The sequence below is a fragment of the Zosterops lateralis genome (assembly GCF_965231275.1).
Source record: "Zosterops lateralis genome assembly, chromosome: 2".
Classification (NCBI taxonomy): Eukaryota; Metazoa; Chordata; class Aves; order Passeriformes; family Zosteropidae; genus Zosterops; species Zosterops lateralis.
In genome coordinates this window covers 63,228,873-63,248,640 of record NC_139763.1, presented here as the reverse complement: position 1 = coordinate 63,248,640, position 19,768 = coordinate 63,228,873, and the positions used below count along the sequence as shown (strand labels likewise).

The 19,768-nt window shown below is 40.7% G+C and overlaps 2 protein-coding genes across 2 annotated transcripts; one reads left to right on the top strand and one right to left on the bottom strand.

The window, feature by feature from the left end:
* Positions 1 to 689: 689 nt before the first annotated feature.
* On the top strand, positions 690 to 8,890 carry MED4 (mediator complex subunit 4; the record flags this gene model as incomplete). Its single annotated transcript, XM_083855239.1, has 7 exons — positions 690 to 829; positions 2,994 to 3,060; positions 3,407 to 3,577; positions 3,953 to 4,010; positions 4,962 to 5,048; positions 5,826 to 5,957; positions 8,015 to 8,890. 7 exons carry the CDS (start codon positions 690 to 692, stop codon positions 8,185 to 8,187), a joined length of 828 nt encoding a protein of 275 aa, XP_083711365.1. The 3' UTR covers positions 8,188 to 8,890.
* Positions 8,891 to 10,791: 1,901 nt separating this feature from the next.
* On the bottom strand, positions 10,792 to 13,655 carry NUDT15 (nudix hydrolase 15; the record flags this gene model as incomplete). The annotated part of the gene is made up of 3 exons (XM_083855777.1): positions 10,792 to 12,671; positions 13,200 to 13,390; positions 13,501 to 13,655. The coding sequence occupies 3 exons, from the start codon at positions 13,653 to 13,655 to the stop codon at positions 12,526 to 12,528; spliced, it is 492 nt and encodes a 163-aa protein (XP_083711903.1). The 3' UTR covers positions 10,792 to 12,525.
* Positions 13,656 to 19,768: the final 6,113 nt, after the last annotated feature.

Genomic DNA, 19,768 nt, shown 5'->3' with positions numbered 1-19,768 from the left:
TGAGCTAACCCCCCCTAAGATGTAATACAGTTGCACACACTTCACCTACAGTCTGTTTCCTGTGTCTTTAGTATATATCTGGGGGCTCTTGTGGAAACCTAGGCACTCCACAAATGCGTTCATTCCAGTTGGAATAGTTGTATCCAGGTGTGGGCTGACCTCTTCTCCCTGACGACTGTCAATAGGAGGACGAGAGGTCACAGCCTTCAGCTTCTCCAGGCAAGGTTTAAGTTGCACATCAGGAAGGTTTTCCTCACAGAAAGGGTGGTTAAACACTGGAATGGACTGCTCAGGGAGGTGGTGGAGTCACCATCCCTGGAGCTGCTTAAAGAAAGACCGGACGTGGCCCTCAGTGCCACGGCCCAGTTAACACGGTGCTGTTCAGACTCCATGACCTCAGAGGTCTTTTCCACCCTCAGGGATTCTGCGATTCAAAGAGCAGCAAGCGCAGATCCTCGCCGAGCGACCCAGCCCCACGACAGGGCGCTGACAGACGTGCCCTTGGCCCTTTCCCCTCAGACCCGGGAGCACTCGCCCCGGGCCCGGCCGCCCGTCGGGCTCCGGCGGGCAGGGATCCGCCCCCCCGCTCTGCCGGCGGCTGCTGTTCTCCGCTCCGCCGCCGGGGGCGCTGCCGCGCGCCTGCCGCGCCTCCGGGGGCGGTTCCCGCTCGGGCCCGCGCCCGGATGGCCATGGCGGCGGCGGCGGCGGCGGCGGCGGCGGCAGGAGCCGGGCCCGGGGCCGGGGTAACGGCGGGCGGGGGAGGCGGAGAGCGGAGCAGCACCCGGGATCGGCTCCTGGCGGCGCTGGAGGATCTGGAGCTCTTGGCCAGGTACCGCACTCGGCCCAGGTGGCGGCGGGGGCGGGGTGAGGGCTCCCGGCGCGGGGCCGGCGGGCGGAGCGGGAGCCCCTGAGGTTGGGATGGGATGGGAGGGGCCCGGCCCGGCTGAACCGCCGGCCCGGGTACGCGTTCTCCTGCTCTCTCGCCCTCCCCAGGCCGGCTGTGCGGGACAGGGGCCGGTGCTGCCCTGGGGCCTGGCCCTGCGCGGTGCTTCCCGCGGCTCATCCCTGTGGGAAAGCATCGGCCGTGCTCCGCCTCCCATTTGCGGAGAGAAGGAACGCTTCCCTTTTCTCCCGCTTGCCTTTCTCACTTGCTGGACACCCGCGTTTCCTGTGAAGTGCACACTCACACGCCGATTTTAGGCAGTTTATTAGTCACTAAAAATTATGCTTAAGTCAGAAATACGTAGATGGTGTTGCATGACAGAGGCTGTTCTGGTCACTGCCTGTACTAGTGCTACATTCACTCCAAGCAGGCTGCAGGGCTCGTCTTCAGAGTGGTAAAAATGCTCAGATACTTATTCCACGATCTGGGCTCCAGGCTGGTGATCTCCATCCACGTTGTCAACCAAGCCGTGGAGGCACAGCTTGCAGTGAAGTTCAGATAGTTCCCAATTATTTTCCACACCTCAGGGAGAGCAGGAGCTTAGGAAAGCATTTTCAGAGCTAATAACCTGTGCTATCCATGTCACTTGCCCACTCGATTACCAAGTTATTGGTGAGTTGCTCTTCTTGTGTCTGGTTAAGTTTTATCCTCAGTCACAGATTTTATTGTGACATAAAGAGAACATGTGTTGATGGAAAAATGAAAACAAAATTGTTCTTTGTCTAAATTATTATTTTTCTTTGGATGCTGGAACTAGTGTTCTACCATAATGAACCCAGAGCAGCACTCAGCAGCATTTAGTGAATTTTCCTGTTGATCAGCAAAGTGTTGTAGCACCCTGGGGCCAGGCCTTTCTCAGTCACAATACTAGTTTGGTGGTAGGGACAAAAATTAGTCCACATGTCTAATCTGTAGCCTTTCTGTAGTTCTGAATCTACATCTGTGCATTATCTGGCTGACACAGGGTAGAATTACAGCACTCCATGACATCACCCTTGATGGTGGTAGCTGACCTACTTCAAATGGATTTTATTTGCTACTGCTCAGTGTTGGTCAGGTAGAGAATAAAGCTTTAATGACAGTTACAAGTTTCTTTATTCTCTAATTGTTTAAAATCATAGTAGGGTTCAGGAGTGACCAAGAGACATAGACCAAGATTAGACCTTTACTGAGGTTTTTTAAAGACATTCCTGGCCCCACTGCTGTATTACTCACCCACCCCACTTACACTGGACCAAGCAAAGAATCACTGTCCCAAGGACAGTCTCCAGATAGACAGTTATTCCTGCATAGGGTTGAACTGCCATTCATAGCTTTAGAAGCCAAATAACTTTGCTGAATTTACAGAAAATGCCTTTTTGCATCATGGTACCCACTGTTTCAGAACAGTGGCAGAGTATCTGGATATCTGGAAGAGTGATCAAGAGGTCTGTTTGAGAAGCATTTCTAGCCTAGCACCAGAATATTACCAGGGTGTTTTTTTGTTTGTTTGTAAGTTTTTTGGGTTTTATTTATTTGGTTGTGGGTTTTTTTTGTTTGTTTGTTTGTTTTGGTGTGTGCATGCTTGTTGCACAGCTAATACACACTATTGTTGAAATACTTGTAAAAGTAGTTCCATAATAGACTCTGTAGGTATTTGGAAGTGTAGACTTAATTGCTCTAAACTACAAGTATATTGGGGAAAAAAATGGAGAAAAGTAGAGAAGTAAAACAGGGAAGACCCTCTTGCAATAAACAAAGGTAGTAGAAAAAGGGTATGGGTGTACTTCATTATGCTGTTTCTTCTCTCAGCTTCTGCTTATGTTTTTTATGGTTTAACAGGAACTTAGCACATTTCTTGAGTTCAAATACATGAGGGCTTCATGAACTCAAATAACAAAGAAAAAAAAGTGCTTTCTTGGTTGAAAAATCCCTGCCCGCACTGTACTATAAAATATAAAATACTCAGGTCCATGAACACTTTTGTAATGATACCAGTACTCTGGTAATTTTGGGGTGCCTTGATGTGATAATGCCTTAGAAAATTTTGCAAATTGAATTCTCCTTTCAGGGAACTAATTGAAATTCTGGCAATTTCAAGAAACCAAAAGCTTCCACAACCAGGAGAGGAGAGCCAGGTAAGCTGACTTTCTGAATTATGGTTCTTTGGGCAAGCATAATGCTTAACTTCTAATTTTTTTCCATTCTTTTGTTTGTTCTTGTTTTCTCCCTTTGTCCTTGCTGATATTCAAGCTAATATTCATGATGGGGCTTTGGACTTGCTACAAAGGCATTATTGGTTCTCCTGTTGTTTATTCATTTTTATGTGCCTCATAGGCTGTTTCTGCAAACAGGAATAAATTTTGTTTCATTTTTCATTCAAACAAAAATACACCTATGATGCCATTTGCTCTTTGTAGCATCACTGAGGGTGTGTTGTTACTCTAGCCAAATTAAAAGTTCTGCAAAACTGTTGTTCAATAGATCCTGGAACTGCTGATTCAGAGAGATGGAGAGTTTCAAGAGCTAATGAAGCTGGCAGTTGATCAGGGGAAAATCCATCATGAAATGCAGCTTTTAGAAAAGGTGGTAGAAAAGCGGGATAATGATATTCAGCAGCTGCAGAAACAGCTAAAAGAAGCAGAGCACATACTGGTAAGTTCATAATGATGTGTTTGCTTTTGAGCATCTTCTTGTAGAAAAGGTGGTTCTGGGCAAAATGGTGTTGTGTTAGTTTGAGAAGATTTAAATATTTAAAACTTCATAAGAGCTTAGTGGTTTGGGTTTTTTCTCAGTAGTCAAACACCAATTAGTTATCATGGTGTACTAAGTTTTGGGTTTTTTTTGTAAGGCTAATTTTCTTCTAAACTTACTTTATTTCTGTGTATTTTGAAAATCTTCCTGGAAGTTTCTCTTTTAGAATGCAATTAAATGGATTTATTGACAGAGCTGACTTTATGTAGAAGTTTATAAATTAAAGATGTATTGAAGGTTTGGTTTACTTTGTGGGTTTTTATTTTTTACAACTAGGCAACAGCTGTTTATCAAGCAAAGGAAAAACTGAAATCAATTGAAAAAGCACGAAAAGGTGAGTATCCATGATTGTACATACTACATAGATGCAGTTCTAAAGAAAGTTGTTAGTGAGCTCAAATTGGGCCCTTTTTTAAATTCTGCTATCACAAATTTCAGATGCTTTGTGTGTAAACAAACTTCCATTTCATTATGAAACTGCAACCATTTCCGCAGAATAACAGCAGGATTTTTTTTTTTTTTAAGTGGCATATTTTAATGTTTTCATATTTTAACATGAAAGTGTCTCAGCAGTCTTCTTGATAATAGTATATCTGATTACTTAAGTAATTGCCTGAGGAGGTTTGCTAAGGAAAGGAAGAGCATGTTTTTGTGTGTGTATACACTGTATTTGAAAGACTGACTGGCTGGTGATGCTGGATTGTAATTGTCATTCTGTGGCACTTACCAAGCTAAACTAACTTTTTTGTTTGGAGGGCGGTGAAGGCATCTTCTTCAGGGTGGTTTGGGTTTTTTTTTGCAGTGTCTTTTATCATTCTGTTATGGCTCTTTCTGTTATGCCTATAAAATCAAGGAATTAAATAAAGTTTCTATTAAGCTAGTACTAGCACATATTTGGAAGGACTTCTGTAGGTACAGTCTATAATTACTAAACGAAAAAGAAATTCTTTTTTTTTACAGAAAATTTTATAATAAAGCAGGACCTGAAGTTTTAGAAATTTTTTTTTTGTGCTTGTCAAGAACACTTGTTTAAGAGACTGTGTTTTTTGTGAGGTTGGAGAACCATTGATACTGAAGATGTTTAGTACTTTGTGTGTGTGAAATTAGTTCACTGCAAAGCTCATCTTTGCGTAGTCTGAGAATCTGCTAAACAGTCATTGCATTTGAACCAGGCTCTTAATGTTTGGCAAAATCACATTCCCAGTCTTTTAGATATTGGTGGACAATATTCTGTAATGATGCAATCTCTTGAGTATGCAGCAACATTTTGTTTCCATTTTTCCAGGTGCCATTTCCTCTGAGGAAATAATTAAATACGCCCATAGGATCAGTGCTAGCAATGCTGTTTGTGCCCCTCTGACATGGGTACCAGGTAAATACTGTGTTTATGACACTAGATTTTTTTAAAGATAATAATTCATGGTTAATATCTGTTCTTACAATGTTTTTATATGGTGATAACCACTGGGGTTTATTAGTGTAATATTGTTTTCAGCTGTTATATGTAATATTTCAACAAAAAGGAAAATCCAAAGGCCTGTGGACTTCACACACATCTCCTAAAGGTTATGAAACCGTCTGCTTTCATTAACAGACTGGCTTCCTCTGTTTTCCATTATTTGCCTTTTTCCCCTTAATGTTTACCCCAATTCTAAGTCAAAGCCAAGTATGCTAAAGGCTTTTTTATGTGTTTGCTTGTGTTCCCTCTTGCCCCTTACAATATTCTTTCAGAGAATGTTAGTAAACAATAGAGTCAGAAGCAGAACTTTTACTGTGATGTTTCAATTCTGGGTACTACCCTCTTTGTCCAAAATGAAAATATGTTTGATTCAATTCCTGTTCTTGCTGTTTAGCTGTGAAATAGAAGGAAGAGCAAAGATATCTTTTAAACAGGATGGGATTTTTATTTTAGCTGCTTTGGGTTGTTTGGGGTTTTTTTAATATGCTTTTTCTGCAAAGTTTGAATGAACAAAGAAAGTCTAAGTGAAAGACAGACTTGGATTTTAATAAAACAGGTGTGATGCTCATTGCTCATCCAAGCAACCGAATTATGGGGTTTTTTGGTGATTAAACTAAGCTCTGAAGCTAAAGCTAATGTCTGCAAGACAATTGTTAAATATTTCAAAACATTCTCTTCTTTTTCTTAAAGGGGACCCACGTAGGCCATATCCTACAGATCTGGAAATGAGAAGTGGTCTCTTGGGTCAGATGAACAACCCATCCACCAATGGAGTCAATGGACACTTACCAGGGGACGCACTTGCAGCAGGCAGACTGCCGGGTAAGTGAAACTCAGTTTTGTTTTGTTTTTCTTTATTGCTTATAGATTCACAGCAGTTAGACATTTCCCTTAGCAAAGGCAAATCAGAGGTAAAGCAATGAAAATTGTGGTTAATGTTGTTCCCTAGCAGTGAAGACTAGTAAAGAAAGGTAATTAGAAATTGAATATTTTTTTTATTTCATGCTAAACTGTGGACACTACAGCTAAATCAATAAAAACAAAACTCAGTTACCTTCATATATTTTAAATAAATAATTAAATGATTTCCAGACATATTAGAAAGAAGCACTTTCAGAGCAGCTTTTGCTTAGTGGTGATGACAAAGCATAGAATTGTGAAAGCTGTATTTGGAAGAAAGGTGGTTTATTGCCATTCCTTACCTTTCTTTCAGTCTGTGCTTAGAAGTTCTGGATTTAAAAGACATGGCAGGGGACAACTGCTGATTCCTACTAAGTGTAGGAATCAAGCTTTAGTCCCTTAATTGCTTTTTGAAATGGGTACTTCCATTGACTTCAGTGGGATTCATTCCTTCAGGCAAAAATTGAATTGAGCAGTAAATTGAATTGAGAATTGAATCAAGATTCAGTTGCTCTGTACCTCTGCAGCATTGATAAACCATGGTTAGACTAAATGGTGGAAAAAGTCTTATGCTGGCTTCATAGGAGATCTGGAACAGTTCTTACGTATCTGTTAAGCCACTATCAGGAATTATATATATATATATAAAAGCTTGATTTCAAAAATCATGCTGAATTTCTTAAAAAGACCCCTCTTGCTACTCCATTGGAGAAAATAGTAAATTTGGATTTTGTGTTTCTGATCATCTGTCTAATCCTGTTGTCACCTCTTAGGAAGTGACTTGAAATTCTGCATCATCTCACTTTGTAAACCTCTGGCCTTGGATAAAACGGGTCAATGAGCTGAATGGGAGTACGACCCTGGCCACTGTCCATAGCATCTCACCAGGGAAATGCTGAGGATTGGCCCATGTACCTTTTCTGTTCTTTTGAAATATGGTCAGAGGAAATGTTAAGGTTGTGACTTCCTAATGGAGTTTGAGCATTTATTTGTGTATGTTTTGGTAGAGCCCAGTGTGGCTGGCTCCTTTGCCTTAGAGGCTGTAAACTTGATCCATTTGCTTTTGACTGCTGTCTCTATAAGAACTGAAAGGAATTTTGAGGAATTTTAGGAATTTTCCTTGAGAAGCTGGAAAATGCAGGTTTTAAACTCCTCCGGTGAAGTTCTGAATTGAGTCTTGGGCTCCTCTGTCAGGTTAAACCCTCACATAACTAGACTGTTAAGGTAAGAGGGAAACATTGATTTACAAGACAGTTGAAGCTGCCTGAGTATTTTGTGTAGGGATGCTGAATCTGTTGGTGCGTGGAGGCATGTCCTGAGAATGCTAATTATGGGATCTAGTCCTTTTGGAGACTCCTGCAGAGATGTCCAGTTACTGAGTTCTTAGTGAATGTGCAGATCAGTTGCTGGACTGCTTGGTAGACTCCAAACTTTGAGGCTGCTTAGCACACACATTCAGCCTGCTGTAACAGCAGACTGGTTCTAGCACTGAAGCATGGCCACACAATGTAAAACACTGGCTTCCATTTGGAGCTTGTTCACATTAAGGCTTTTCAGGTGTATTTGGATAAAGCCTCCTTCTCTGAATTTTTATGCTCTGCCTGATTTTTAAAAAAAATCTAGTATTTTAATCTATTTTTGCATACTGACAGACTGTGATAATTTTATTATTCCCAGTAGTTGTGAATGCTAAATCATTTCAAACTGTGCTTTGAAGATTAAAAGCTCTGTATTGAGTATATGAATTATGAAGAGCCACCTACATAAATGGGCCTCTCTGGCAGAGCAGACTTTCACAATTACAGAATTGCTCTGTATGGAAAACATCATGAGATGTTTTCCAGCTGTTACTGGAGAGTTTAATCTGTCCAAAGGATTTCAAGATTTGTTTTGATTTTAAATTAAAGTTCTGGTTGAGCTGTTGGATTTGTGAATATACAAAACTGAAAGTTTTCTTGATCATGCCTCTTTTTCTCCAGATGTGCTTGCTCCTCAGTATCCTTGGCAGTCAAGTGATATGTCAATGAACATGCTACCTCCTAATCATAGTAATGACTTCATGCTGGAGCCTCCAGGACACAATAAAGAGAATGAAGATGATGTAGAAGTTATGTCAACAGACTCCTCAAGCAGCAGCAGTGACTCAGACTAGGTATGAGGGGGTATCCCTAGTAGACCTTTCCTGTGGTGAAGGTAGGTTAGATGCTGTTTGTCACAAACTGCAATATCCTTTTGTTACACCAGCAGCCCTGTATAGGGAGAAGATAACAGCTGGCTCAGAAATAGGGTGACTAATTTAAAACCATGGACTACGGACTTGTTTTTTTCCATTAGATGTTCTAGGAGCTGCAGAAATGTCTGAGAGCTATCTGCTGGGGGAGAGATGTCAGATTTTCAGTGATTGTGTAAATGTATGTTTGCAAGAGATGTGTAAATATATATTTATATATATGTATTTACTATACATTAGATGACATAAGTTCCTGGGAAAAAAGGTGTAAGGGGAATCCCCTTGTGTGTTTGTTAGTAACTTTTCTCTTTTGAGGATAGCCTTTTCTATGCCACAGCAATGAAACATGAAGTTTGTAATTTTAGTATCTTTTTTTGTTACTGCCTAAATCCATGTTCTTGATCATCTGTTTATCAAGAACAAAAATACGGCAATAAGGTGTAATAAAAGAGTTTGTAATTATTGTAATATATAATGAATGATTTGTCATAAATAAACTCAGCTTTGATCTAACTTCAGTTTTCTAAACTTGAATCTTAGATGAGTTGCCATGTAACTTCAATGCTCAGCACATTTTATCCCAGTATGTGGTTGAATTCTGATTGAGTTTCAGAAGTTTGTACTCCATTTTCCCCTATGCAAAATGTCCAGTCAGCATTAGAAGCAGCTGAGGAGGAGTCAGAAGTGGAAAGCCTGTCCTTCCTTTTCAGGTGAGCCCTTCCAGGTATACACAAAGTTGGGCAGACCCTGAGGCAGTGAGTGCCCACCCACAAGGCTGTCCCAAATACTTGGTTAAGTGTCCTGGGAACCTGAAAGTGACACACTTTGGGGCATGCTGCTGGTTTAGCTCCTTCCAGATCAAAGTGCTCAAGGACTTTTTTGTCCTTGTCATCTATAATTTTTTCATCTGCTAATTTGTTTACTTCAGCAGTTGCATTTCCTGCATCAGCTGCAATGTTGTCTTTCTAAAGGCACTTCCCTTGGCTTTCTTTTCCTTGTTCTGTTTTGCCTAAGGAGTCATTCATTTTATGACAGCTGCTTTTCTCTTACGTAACCCTCTGATAAAACTCCTGTGAACTGTTGCTCCTGGCAGTTACAGGTTTCTGTCCTGCAGCATGGTTTCCTGCAGCACAGATCACAAGTCTCTTCCCATTTTGTAGATTCCTCACAGGAATTATCTTATGCATCAGGTAATTCCACCTTTGCTCAAGTAATCTTTCAAACATCGCTGCCAGTAATGCTGCCACCTGTGACCAACATGTACAAATCCCATAAGGATGTAGAAAGGAGAAGGACTTCATATTCAGTCACATAATATGGGGCAGTGGGGTTTGTTTTTAGAGATACGGGGAATTTGGTTTTGTCTCAGATGTTCCTTTTAGAAGTATTTTCAGTTATTAAACTGTCACCTCTTCCACAGTCTAAACATACATATTGTAACCTTTATTCAGTATCATATTTTCCTCTTGGCTGCTTATCTCCAATGTCTTTCCTCTTTAATTCACATTGATCCCAATACATGTGCCCTGTCTAGTTAACCTTGCCTACCCCTTTTCTAGCTCACATTAGTTTTTGTCTCAAAACATGTGTGATCAGAATCATACACAATATTGCAAAATGGAGTTTCTTAATGCTTTGTATAATGGGATTGGTATTTTCTTTCTAAATGATCCTCTCTGAACACATCACACAGACACAGTTCACTAGTCTCTTCTATCTTCTAACTTAGGACATTCTTGAAACAAAATACAAAAATACATAATTAATACTCATGAGAAGTGTAGTGTTAACAGTCTACCCAAAACTCATCTATGGCTGTATCATGTAATTCACCAACTGAAATCCTGTGGAGGTGGGTGATTGTTTCCAGACATAAGAGGGAACTGAAGCAACGACCACTTCTTTTTCTGTGTTGCTAGTTACTCTATTAAAGGATTAAATGGGACTAATGTATTACATTTAAGAAATAGGTAAGGCAACAGCTCTGCTCACTGTTCACTTAGCATAAACTCAAACTCTGGATATTAGATGCATCCTAATTAGTTTCCTTGCATGAGTGCTCCAAACTGTGTACAGTTCAGGAGTATGTTTCTCAATGCTGGCTAACTATAATGCTATTTTAGGTGAATTTTGTCAGTTACAAGCAGTTTTGTGAACCAAAATATGGTAACAGTGTTTTGTTATTCAGTGGCTTAGATATGTACATAATAGATTTTCCTATCTGGCCAAAGTACTAGAAGTCAAAGTAAAGACCTAGTTGAAAGGACTGAGTCTTGGCAGCTAAAATTGCCTGAGAACCACATTTTCTGGAGGGGTGGGAAGTATAAATGTGTGATACATACAGACAAAGTTTTTTAGGTTGGGGATTGCTGATAGCTGGTTGCAGTAATGCACTGTAGTCTTTTAATTGATCCATTTAGAAAGGATACAGAAATGCTGACATATGGAGATACTGTTTGTGTCCTCATTTTGGTGTCTACTTGTGTATTTACAAGAGATAGAATGAATATAACCATTAACAAAATATGCCAAGAAAGTATTTATTGCATGACAGACCATTTTACAGCAGTCCCTGTCCTCTCATCAGGACCTAGATGTTCTCTAAAATTTAAAATTGTACTAAATAATTTCAATTTTTTTTCTTCATTATTCTTTGTGACAGATGGGCAGGACATCTGTTAACTCTTCTACTGCTTCTTTGTTGACAGCTGAACAGAATAATTTTCAGTGTACATAAGGTTGCTTTCAGGAAGCAAATCTGCACTTTTTCCACAAAAATTCCACTTTTGAATAGAAAAATAAGCTTTTTACAAAGGTACAGTAGCAAAGGAATTTTTGGTGATATTTCCTGTTTCAAGACTGATGTGTAATGTTACTTCTTTCTTTACTTCAGAGAACGTGTGTCTGTCCTAAGAAAAGTTGCACATAATTAATACTTCAAACTCTAAGCAGGAGGATTGCCAGGGGCAGTAACATCCTTATGGCTCACCACTCTGTTTCTCAGCAAGAAGAGCCATCTCCATTTAAAAAAATGTATGTACAAAGTAAGAAAGAGCTTCAAACCCCTCAAGCTGATTTCTCTAAAGAACTGAGAATTCAATTCATAATTTCAGGTGATTTTAATCCCTCAGTATTGTGCCTGTGTTTTATTCAAAAGAAATTAAAGATATCTTACAACATTTTTGTACAATGAGTACAAAATATACAATGAGTATATGTAAAGGAAATAGACAAGAGATGTGCTATAAAAGAACCCTGACAAGAAAAAAAAAGATCCAATTAGTGATTTCTTTTAAAATTAAATCCTAAAATTAATTGCTGATCTCTTAGTGACTACCGCTGGAAATAATCAAAATTTGTTATAGATTCTAGGAAAACTGAAAATATTAACTCCTTGGTTTTGTATGTACTGTTGGGTACTGTAATTTCATTCATTAACAACTTGGTCATTTAATCAGTCAAACTGAGAATTCACCATTTTACCCAATCTCAATAGCCAGCCAGACAGAATTACACCCATCTGTGCTGTTTAATACTGACAACTCTTTTTAGCCACATTTTTGCCATGGAGCTACACCTATAAATGAGATTTGTGTCAGCCTCTCACAAATAGTAGAGTGTAGGCACCTCTCCATTCCAAGAGTTCAGTAACAAATTCAGATCAATTGCAGAGATCTGAGACATTTCTGCAGGTAAATTCAATGTAACTGAGGCTCTGAACAGAACTCTGTTATGAAAGCAACTGGCAAGAAGGGCCAGGGAATTTTGATTCCCTGCAATAAGGCATGACAATTTTTTCACATTTATAATACTCTTGATTTTCAAGTGTGTACTGCTATCTGCAGGAAAAAGGCATTGTCTATTAAATGTAACTTTTGTTCATGACAGTAGCGTCATAACTGAAGCTAAGAGACAACTTTTAAAATTGGTCCAATAATTACAGGAAAGCAGATTTAAATGAGTAAGTTTTGCTGCAACTGCTATTAAGTGAGTAAGCTTCCCTGGTTAGTGCTTCCAAATGGCTGTTCATCAATATAAAGATTAACTAGGTAAAACACAGTTTTCTGTAAAAGCAAATGTTAATTGTTACCTACTAAACCTAGAAATGGGTTGGGAATGAGAGACATGTCATGTGAAATATGGGAAAGATACCATGTTCTTCTTTGGGAAAGAGAATATTTTCACTTTATATCTTTTTTTCTTCTACACCAAAACCAGCAGGTCTGTCCTTTAGTTGGTTACATAACATACAATTTGCTTTTAGTCTAGTTGGTGACTTCCCGTGTAGCCCTTCAGATGATCAAACTCCTCTGTAAAGGGATTGTAGCCTTGCTCTCTTAAACAGCGTAAGGCCCAGAACAATTGATCTGCTGGAGGAAATTCATCCCATTTGACCCATTCCCAGCCTGTAGGGAAAAAAAAGAAAAAAGAAAAAAAAAAAATCAGAGTATAGAGTTAAGACAGGACCCAAGGAAACAGCATAAAGCTGTGGCAGGGGAAGTTTAAGCTGGATGTTAGGAAGAGGTGTTGGGGCACTGGAATAGCCTCCATAGTGCAGCCTGACAGCTCAAGGAGTGTTTGGACAGCCTTCCCAGGCACAAGGCTGGATTGCTGGGCTTGCCCGGTGCAGGGCCAGGAATGGTGTTTAATGATGCTTGGGGGTCCCTTCCAACTCAGGATATTGTTTGTTTCTGTGATATAGCAATTCTTCCTCTGCGAGTCTAGATGGATCACATAGAAACTACCAATACAAAGACACGCTCTCTGTTGCATACAGAGTCATTTTGCCTGAGCAGCTTTTTTATTTCCCAGAGAAGCTGCGGCTGCCCCATCCCTGGGAGTGTTCAAGGCCAGGCTGCGTGAAGCTCAGAGCCACCTGATCTAGTGGGACACATGGGCCATGGCACGGGGCTTGGAAGCAGATGATGACTCACCCTCGTTCTTGTCGGGCTCCTGGTTGCGCGGCTCGGCGCCCGGCTCGGCCTCGCCCTTCATGAGCACGGTGACATAGTGGTAGCCCCGGGAGGCGCACACCGCGTTCACGGCCGACGCGAACCGCACGTGGCGCAGCCGCAGCGCCGCCTCCTCCAGCGTCTCCCGCGCCGCGCACTCCGCCAGGCTCTCCCTGCGGGCGGGCAAGGAAAGGAAAGGCCAGGCCGGGCCGGGCACGGCCGCCTCAGGGCACGGCGGGGCAAGGGAAGGGCAGGGCGGGGAGGGAGGGCGTGGGGCTCCTACCCGAACTCCAGGTGGCCCCCGGGGAGCTGGTAGGTGCCGGCGCCCAGCGCGCCTTTCCGCTTGCCCAGGAGGACGCAGTTGGGGTGCGCGGCGCTGGTCACCACCACCCCCACACCGACCCCGGGCCGCCGCGGCTGGGCCGCCTCCTCGCCCATGGCAGCTCCGCTCCGGGCGCTCGGCGAGGCTCCCTCCCGCCGCGGGGCCGCCAATCAGGAGCTGAGATCCCGGGTTTGGGCGGCCCTTGGCAGGGGATGTGCCCGGAGCGGGCGGGATGCGCCGGGTGCTGACGCCGCCGGTGAGGAAGGGGGCGAGGTTCCCAGGCAGGCTCGGGGAGAGGTGCCCTCTCCTCCTGCTTGGCCTGGCTTCCTCGCCTCTGAATGTGCAGGGGCTTGGGACGTCACCGGGAACAGAAGGTCAGGGAGCCGGTCGGCACTGACTGCCGATTTGTTCAGAATTTTAAAAAGTGGCCCTTCTTTGGTTAGCCCGCTGTTTGTGGTCTGTGAAATCTAACTCTGAAGCGTCACGTTGGAATTATTTAAAAAGGAAACTACAAGATTTTAGCTGAGCAGAGCTCCACAGGCGGAATAACAGTTCCTGACTGATAAAGAAGAAATAAAAGTTTCTGCTGGCAAATACCTTCATTCTCACATTTTTGCACATTACAGAGATATGTAGAATACAAGATACAACCTTTCATTTTCATTATAAACAATTGTAAACTGACAAACTTTATAAACTGTAAAGTTTGTCGGATTTTCCCCTTCTTCAGCCTATTGATCACAACAGAGAAGTTTTTTATTTGCAGACCTTTCAGATTGGTTTGGGGTTTTTATTTGGTTGACTTTGTTTTTTTTTTATTGGAAAGGTTTTAAAATATCTATGTACAAATGGTTTTATTTACATATGAAGGTCGTAGGGTCAAACTGGCTGAAGCTTAATCACATTTTCTGCGGTCAGGTTTCTGGGGTTTAACTGCCTGAAGTGCCTCAATGCAGCATCAGATGGGTCCCAGTGTTGGCACGAAGGGCACGTCAGGAGTGAATGTCTGGGTGTGGAAGAAGCAAGGTTGCCCTTTGACAGTGTCTGGCTGTGCTGTGTAACTGTGATGTCAGCCCATACCCTGAATTAATGACAGTAAATAATAGCAATAATAACAGTATGAAATAATCTTGGGCAAATTGCCAAGCTAACAAGGTTTTTCATAAACCAAGCTCATTCATTTGTATATGTCTCCCCAGTACAGCTGGAGTATCCTAATCTCCAGATGAAACACCAGACATATCAGTTATATCACTTGTGTATTTACATTTAAATAAGACAATGATCTTACAAAAGCCAGGTCAAAGACTCCTCCTCACCCAGGAAGCTCATTTTGGTCCAATCTGTTAAAACACCACAAAGTCCTTTACCTGAACAATGCAAATATTCTACTTTCTATGTACACCATTTTCCTGTACCTTTTACCAAACAGCATTTAGTAACAAGTCTTGAGAGTGAGCCACTGTCATTCTACTGATTTATTTCTAAATACAAAAAAAGAGAATATTCATATGGTCATTATGTTGTTTACTACATTAGCAGGATACAATTAAATGAAAATGTTATATGAAGACGACTATGTACAGTATAAAAAGTATATTTTTATAAACAATACATTTTTATTTTGTCAGTACACTAAGATTTTCCCTTCCTCTCTACCATCCTCTTGATCACAACAAAGATGAGAAGTATTACCCTTTTACAAAACTTTAAAATGGCTATTTTTTTGTTAAAGTTTTAAAATCTGGTTGTATACAGATGTTTAGATTTGTTTCAGTTTTTTTCACTTTACATCTGCGATCATTAATATAAAAAATCCTGTATGAAAATAAGCATTTTGTTGACTGAATCTGTTCCAGTTGGTTTCATTCTAGGATTTACTTAGGACATACCTATGCAGCCAGGTTTTGCAGGTCATGAAGTAAATATAGGCTCATTTTCTGAGTTTGATGGTGAGCAGACATTCACAGAAGAAAGATAGGGAATAAACCAAGAATGAGAAAGTAGCAAAATTCTCTGCCAGAGTAATATATTGAAAAGCTTGCAAGATTATGATTTATGTGCACTTGTAAACTAAAAAACATTAATTCAGAAGTAAATAAATAAATATTTATTATTACTATCAATAGTCAAATACTAATAATTTAATTAAATGTTAAATAGTAAACGTTACTAAATGAAAATAATAACTGATCATTATCTGTGATATATAAAATAATACATAAATATTGTTATCAATTGTTATATTAAATAATAATAGGTATTATTAATTAGTAAATGCAAATATTAACAAGCAAGTTATTGTAAACTTATTTATTACTATTTTATCTGAGAAAGTACTTCTGTGAGACAAACAGCCAAAATAATGTATTAAAACCAGCATGTGTCCAGCAGCTACTGGAAAAGAGGCAGCTGTTTTTCAGGCCAAATCCCTTGTTCCTTATGCTAATACTGTTATTGATTAAAGTGTTATTGAATGAACTGTATGTCTGAGCTGATCTAAAAAAAGCAGATTAAAAAAACCCTTTTCTATTTTTTTTTTTTTTTTCATAAATCTGTTCTCTAGTATGCTATGAGTGGCACAGGGAGGGGATGGGACAGAGTTCAATCAGATTGAACACAGCATAAAGCCAAACCTGACTCAGCAAACTGGGAGAGAGATTACTTTGTCAAGCAAGCTGTGTTCCCTGATGCAGTTTACAGCTCAGGTACATAAGTGCCAGGGAGGCAGTGAGTCAGAACAGCTGGGAACAAGAATGATGGGACTAACCATGTTAGAGACAGGACAGATTTATGTTAGATTTAAATAACTACACAACTGTTCCTAAGAAAAGCACACATAGGGAAAGCAGGTTAGAAAAACACAGTGTATAACAGCTTATTGAAAAGCAGCTACACAAGCAGAAAACATCCATCTTTCTGAGAATTTCATACACATGGTTCCCTGGCTGTGGAATTTACAGTATATTTGCATTTGCTTAGCAGAAATATGAACTGGAAGATGTAAGGATTATATTTAAATATTCTACATTGCAAAGCTGGCATTCAGAAGCTGGGTGGAATGTGACAGCAGTGCATGACACCAAGTCCTGCCAGCAACCTGGCTGAAACTTGAACTTGAAAGATTTTTCTTCCCTTGCATTCAAGCAGCTGGTTGTTATCCTGAACGCTGATACTGAAAATGTAACATTGTTAACTGTTTCCTTGCTTTTATTTTAGGAGAATGATTTCCTTGAAACCACATGCTTCCATTAAATGGCTAACTTTTACCATAAATCATTGCTTGCTGTAATATTATGGCTTCATAAGCATTAATAGTGCAAATAAGGCAAAGTGTTATATATAGTTTTTGTGTTGAAATGTAAATAACCTCTGATCACATTTACATATAGAAAGAATAATGATATGTGCAAGAGCAATAGGACTGTACTACATTCCTATTAGAGCTGTATTACAGGTGTGCTGTCTTCATTGCTTCTTAATTATTTCTTTGGTGTGTACAGACAGGACTGAGTCATTGGAATGAATGAAGGGGCTGAGACAATTCTGTTTTATTTGTAGCATTGTCATTAACACTTTAGGTGACCTTGGGCAACACATAGGTGAGTGAAGATGAATTGTGCTTCAGCTTTGATGAAACTTCTGGGTGTACTCAATCTCGGGGGCCCCTGAATCAGAAGAATATAAAAGTGTCTGTTCCTTACCCATCTAGGATAGTACCTGGAGGTCCAGAATGGATGACTGGAATACAATAGGCAAGAAATCATGACAGGGTTTTTGACTGCTATTCTACAGCCATCTATGGCTCAGTGACTTCTCAAGGCAGAGGTGTATTTACTAATCCTCTTTGTGTTTCTCTTCTTTAACCTACCAAGACTCCTCTTGAGACCATGTAAATTTTCATCATTTGCAGCATCTGTGGCAAGGTGCTCCACAGCTTAGCTATGTGAAAGATCATTTTTGCAAAGCAAATCCTTTTGCTTTCATTGAGCCTTTCACCTACCAGCCTTCCCTGGCTGGGTAGAGATGGTGAGTTAGTGATTAATGTTCATACTGTATTCTTGAGAAAACTGCACCTATCCAGACCTGAGAGTGCACATATTAAAGGCCTGTTTGCTAGGACAGATGTCAGAATACTTGCAGGAGATACACCGGAGCACCTTCAGGGAAGGACCCTGGATTGTCTTTTCTGTATGACTGGGAGGAGATATGGAATAACCTGTTCATATTTGCAAATGGATGCAGTGTTTTTAGATATGCCTGAGGATCCCCTTAGCAACCTACAGTTTGTATGGAGACAACCATGATGGTACTCCTGCAGACAAGAGATGCAGAGAGAATTCACCCTCTGTAAGACGTGCAATGTAAGGTAATGTAGACACCACTGAAAGATTATTCTCACTTTGCTTCAAAGTCAGTTTTTTTGCTCTAACCTTGGCTGATTCTTCAGCTAAACCTGTTTACTCATCTACCATACCAAAAAGTTGGCTTTTCCCTCCTGTCTTCAACTAAAAGTGTTGTGGAAAGCTCAGGGTGATTTTCTCCACAGGTACTGGGATGCTTTTTAAGCCCCTGATAAATCTCTTCTTGGAAATCTACTACCCTCTGAGCTCATGGCCTTGGCAGAGGCTTTCACTTTTTCACTCTGATGTTCTTGGCAAGACCCTCCCTCCTCATGTTTTTCAACTATGAAGTATCAAGCAGTGGAGCTTACGAGATCTGGGAAATAAATCAGATTGCACCACCGTCACTATGTGAATGTCATAAATTCTTGTCTATTCATAGTGCCTGAGCCTTCCAGGATGCTTTCTTTGGTCTCAAACAGGATGCTTTATTTGTCCTGCTTGTCTGTTAAAACTTCTTGGCTCCTTCTATCTCATATGTAATGTACCTTTTCCCTGCTTTTTTATAGTTTTAAATACAGCTTTTCAGAGAGGCCTCGATCCTGGGTTAAAAGTCTTATTCTGACTTTAGCAAGAAATCTCACAATTTTAAACTTTGAATAGGATGGAATCTATTCCTGGAGATTTAGCAAAACCTCTGGATATCTGCTGAAATCCTACAATGCAGTCTGGTTGTAGCGAAGAGTGTTATCTTTTCTGTTGTGTCTAACACCAGAGAAGTAAAGTAAAGAAGAGGTGAATGTGTCATTTCCAAGAAATGTTGTTTTTAAGGTTTTGAGTTGGGCTCAAAAGACCACCTTGTGCTGACAATCAGAGCCAGGGGGTGGCACTGGTGATCAGACAGAAATCAAGACATTTTTACAGTCCATCCCAGTTAGACGAGTTTTCACAGCCAAGAGGATCTCAGACAATAAAACATTCAGATAAAGTTCTCCATACAGCTGTGTATCAAACTCTAGATAATGGCAGCAGCTGCCTCAGTCTTTCTAGAAGTCCTTCAATATTGCCAGCCATGTGACATTTCTTCTTTTGATGTATAAGGTAAAAACCATCTTCATCTTCAAACTGGAAGGATAAGTTACTTCTAGTGAGAAGAATATACAGTAGTAGTTGTAATCTGGATGTTTTACAGCCATTTGCTAAGGCAAGAATTAATTATAAGCCCATAGAGAGTTGTCTAATTTTACTTCCAGCAAGCAACTGAATCAGGATTTAAGTCTGATTTCCTGACCTGCAGCCAGTATTTATCTCTGAACAGTAGCTTTGGGCTTTTAAGGTTAAGGTTTGACGTTTTGCCAAGATCCATTACATCCTCTTGCAAATGTTGTTGCAAATCCTTTCCTGGGCAGAGGTCATTTTGAGGAGTCTCCTGGAGTTAGGAGATTTCTTTGCATGTGGAAATGGCATCCACAACTGCCCTGTGACGGAACTGCAGCAGGTCCTGTGACTAGTGAAGAGCCACTGTGTATACAGAGAGCAGAGAGAGAACAGAGTTCAGGTGCTTTTTCTTCCCCTTGGCCGGAAGAAATATTTTATCAGCTCTGGTGGGAAACCTTGGATGGTCTATCAGAATTTTGCAGCTGCTTACAGGTTCAGTGACACATACGGCTACCTTGTGTGTCTGAACACAGAGGTGCAGAGCTAAGCACTCTGCAGAGCTCACTGCAGTGCTAACAAGTGACAATAACACTATCAGAGGACCAGGAGCAAAATAACTGAACCAGAATGACTCCATCTTTTGTAATATTCGCCCAAGGAGAAGTTACGAAAATGCATTTTCAGTTTCAGAACAAAAAGAGGGAACTCATCCAATTATTTATTGGATA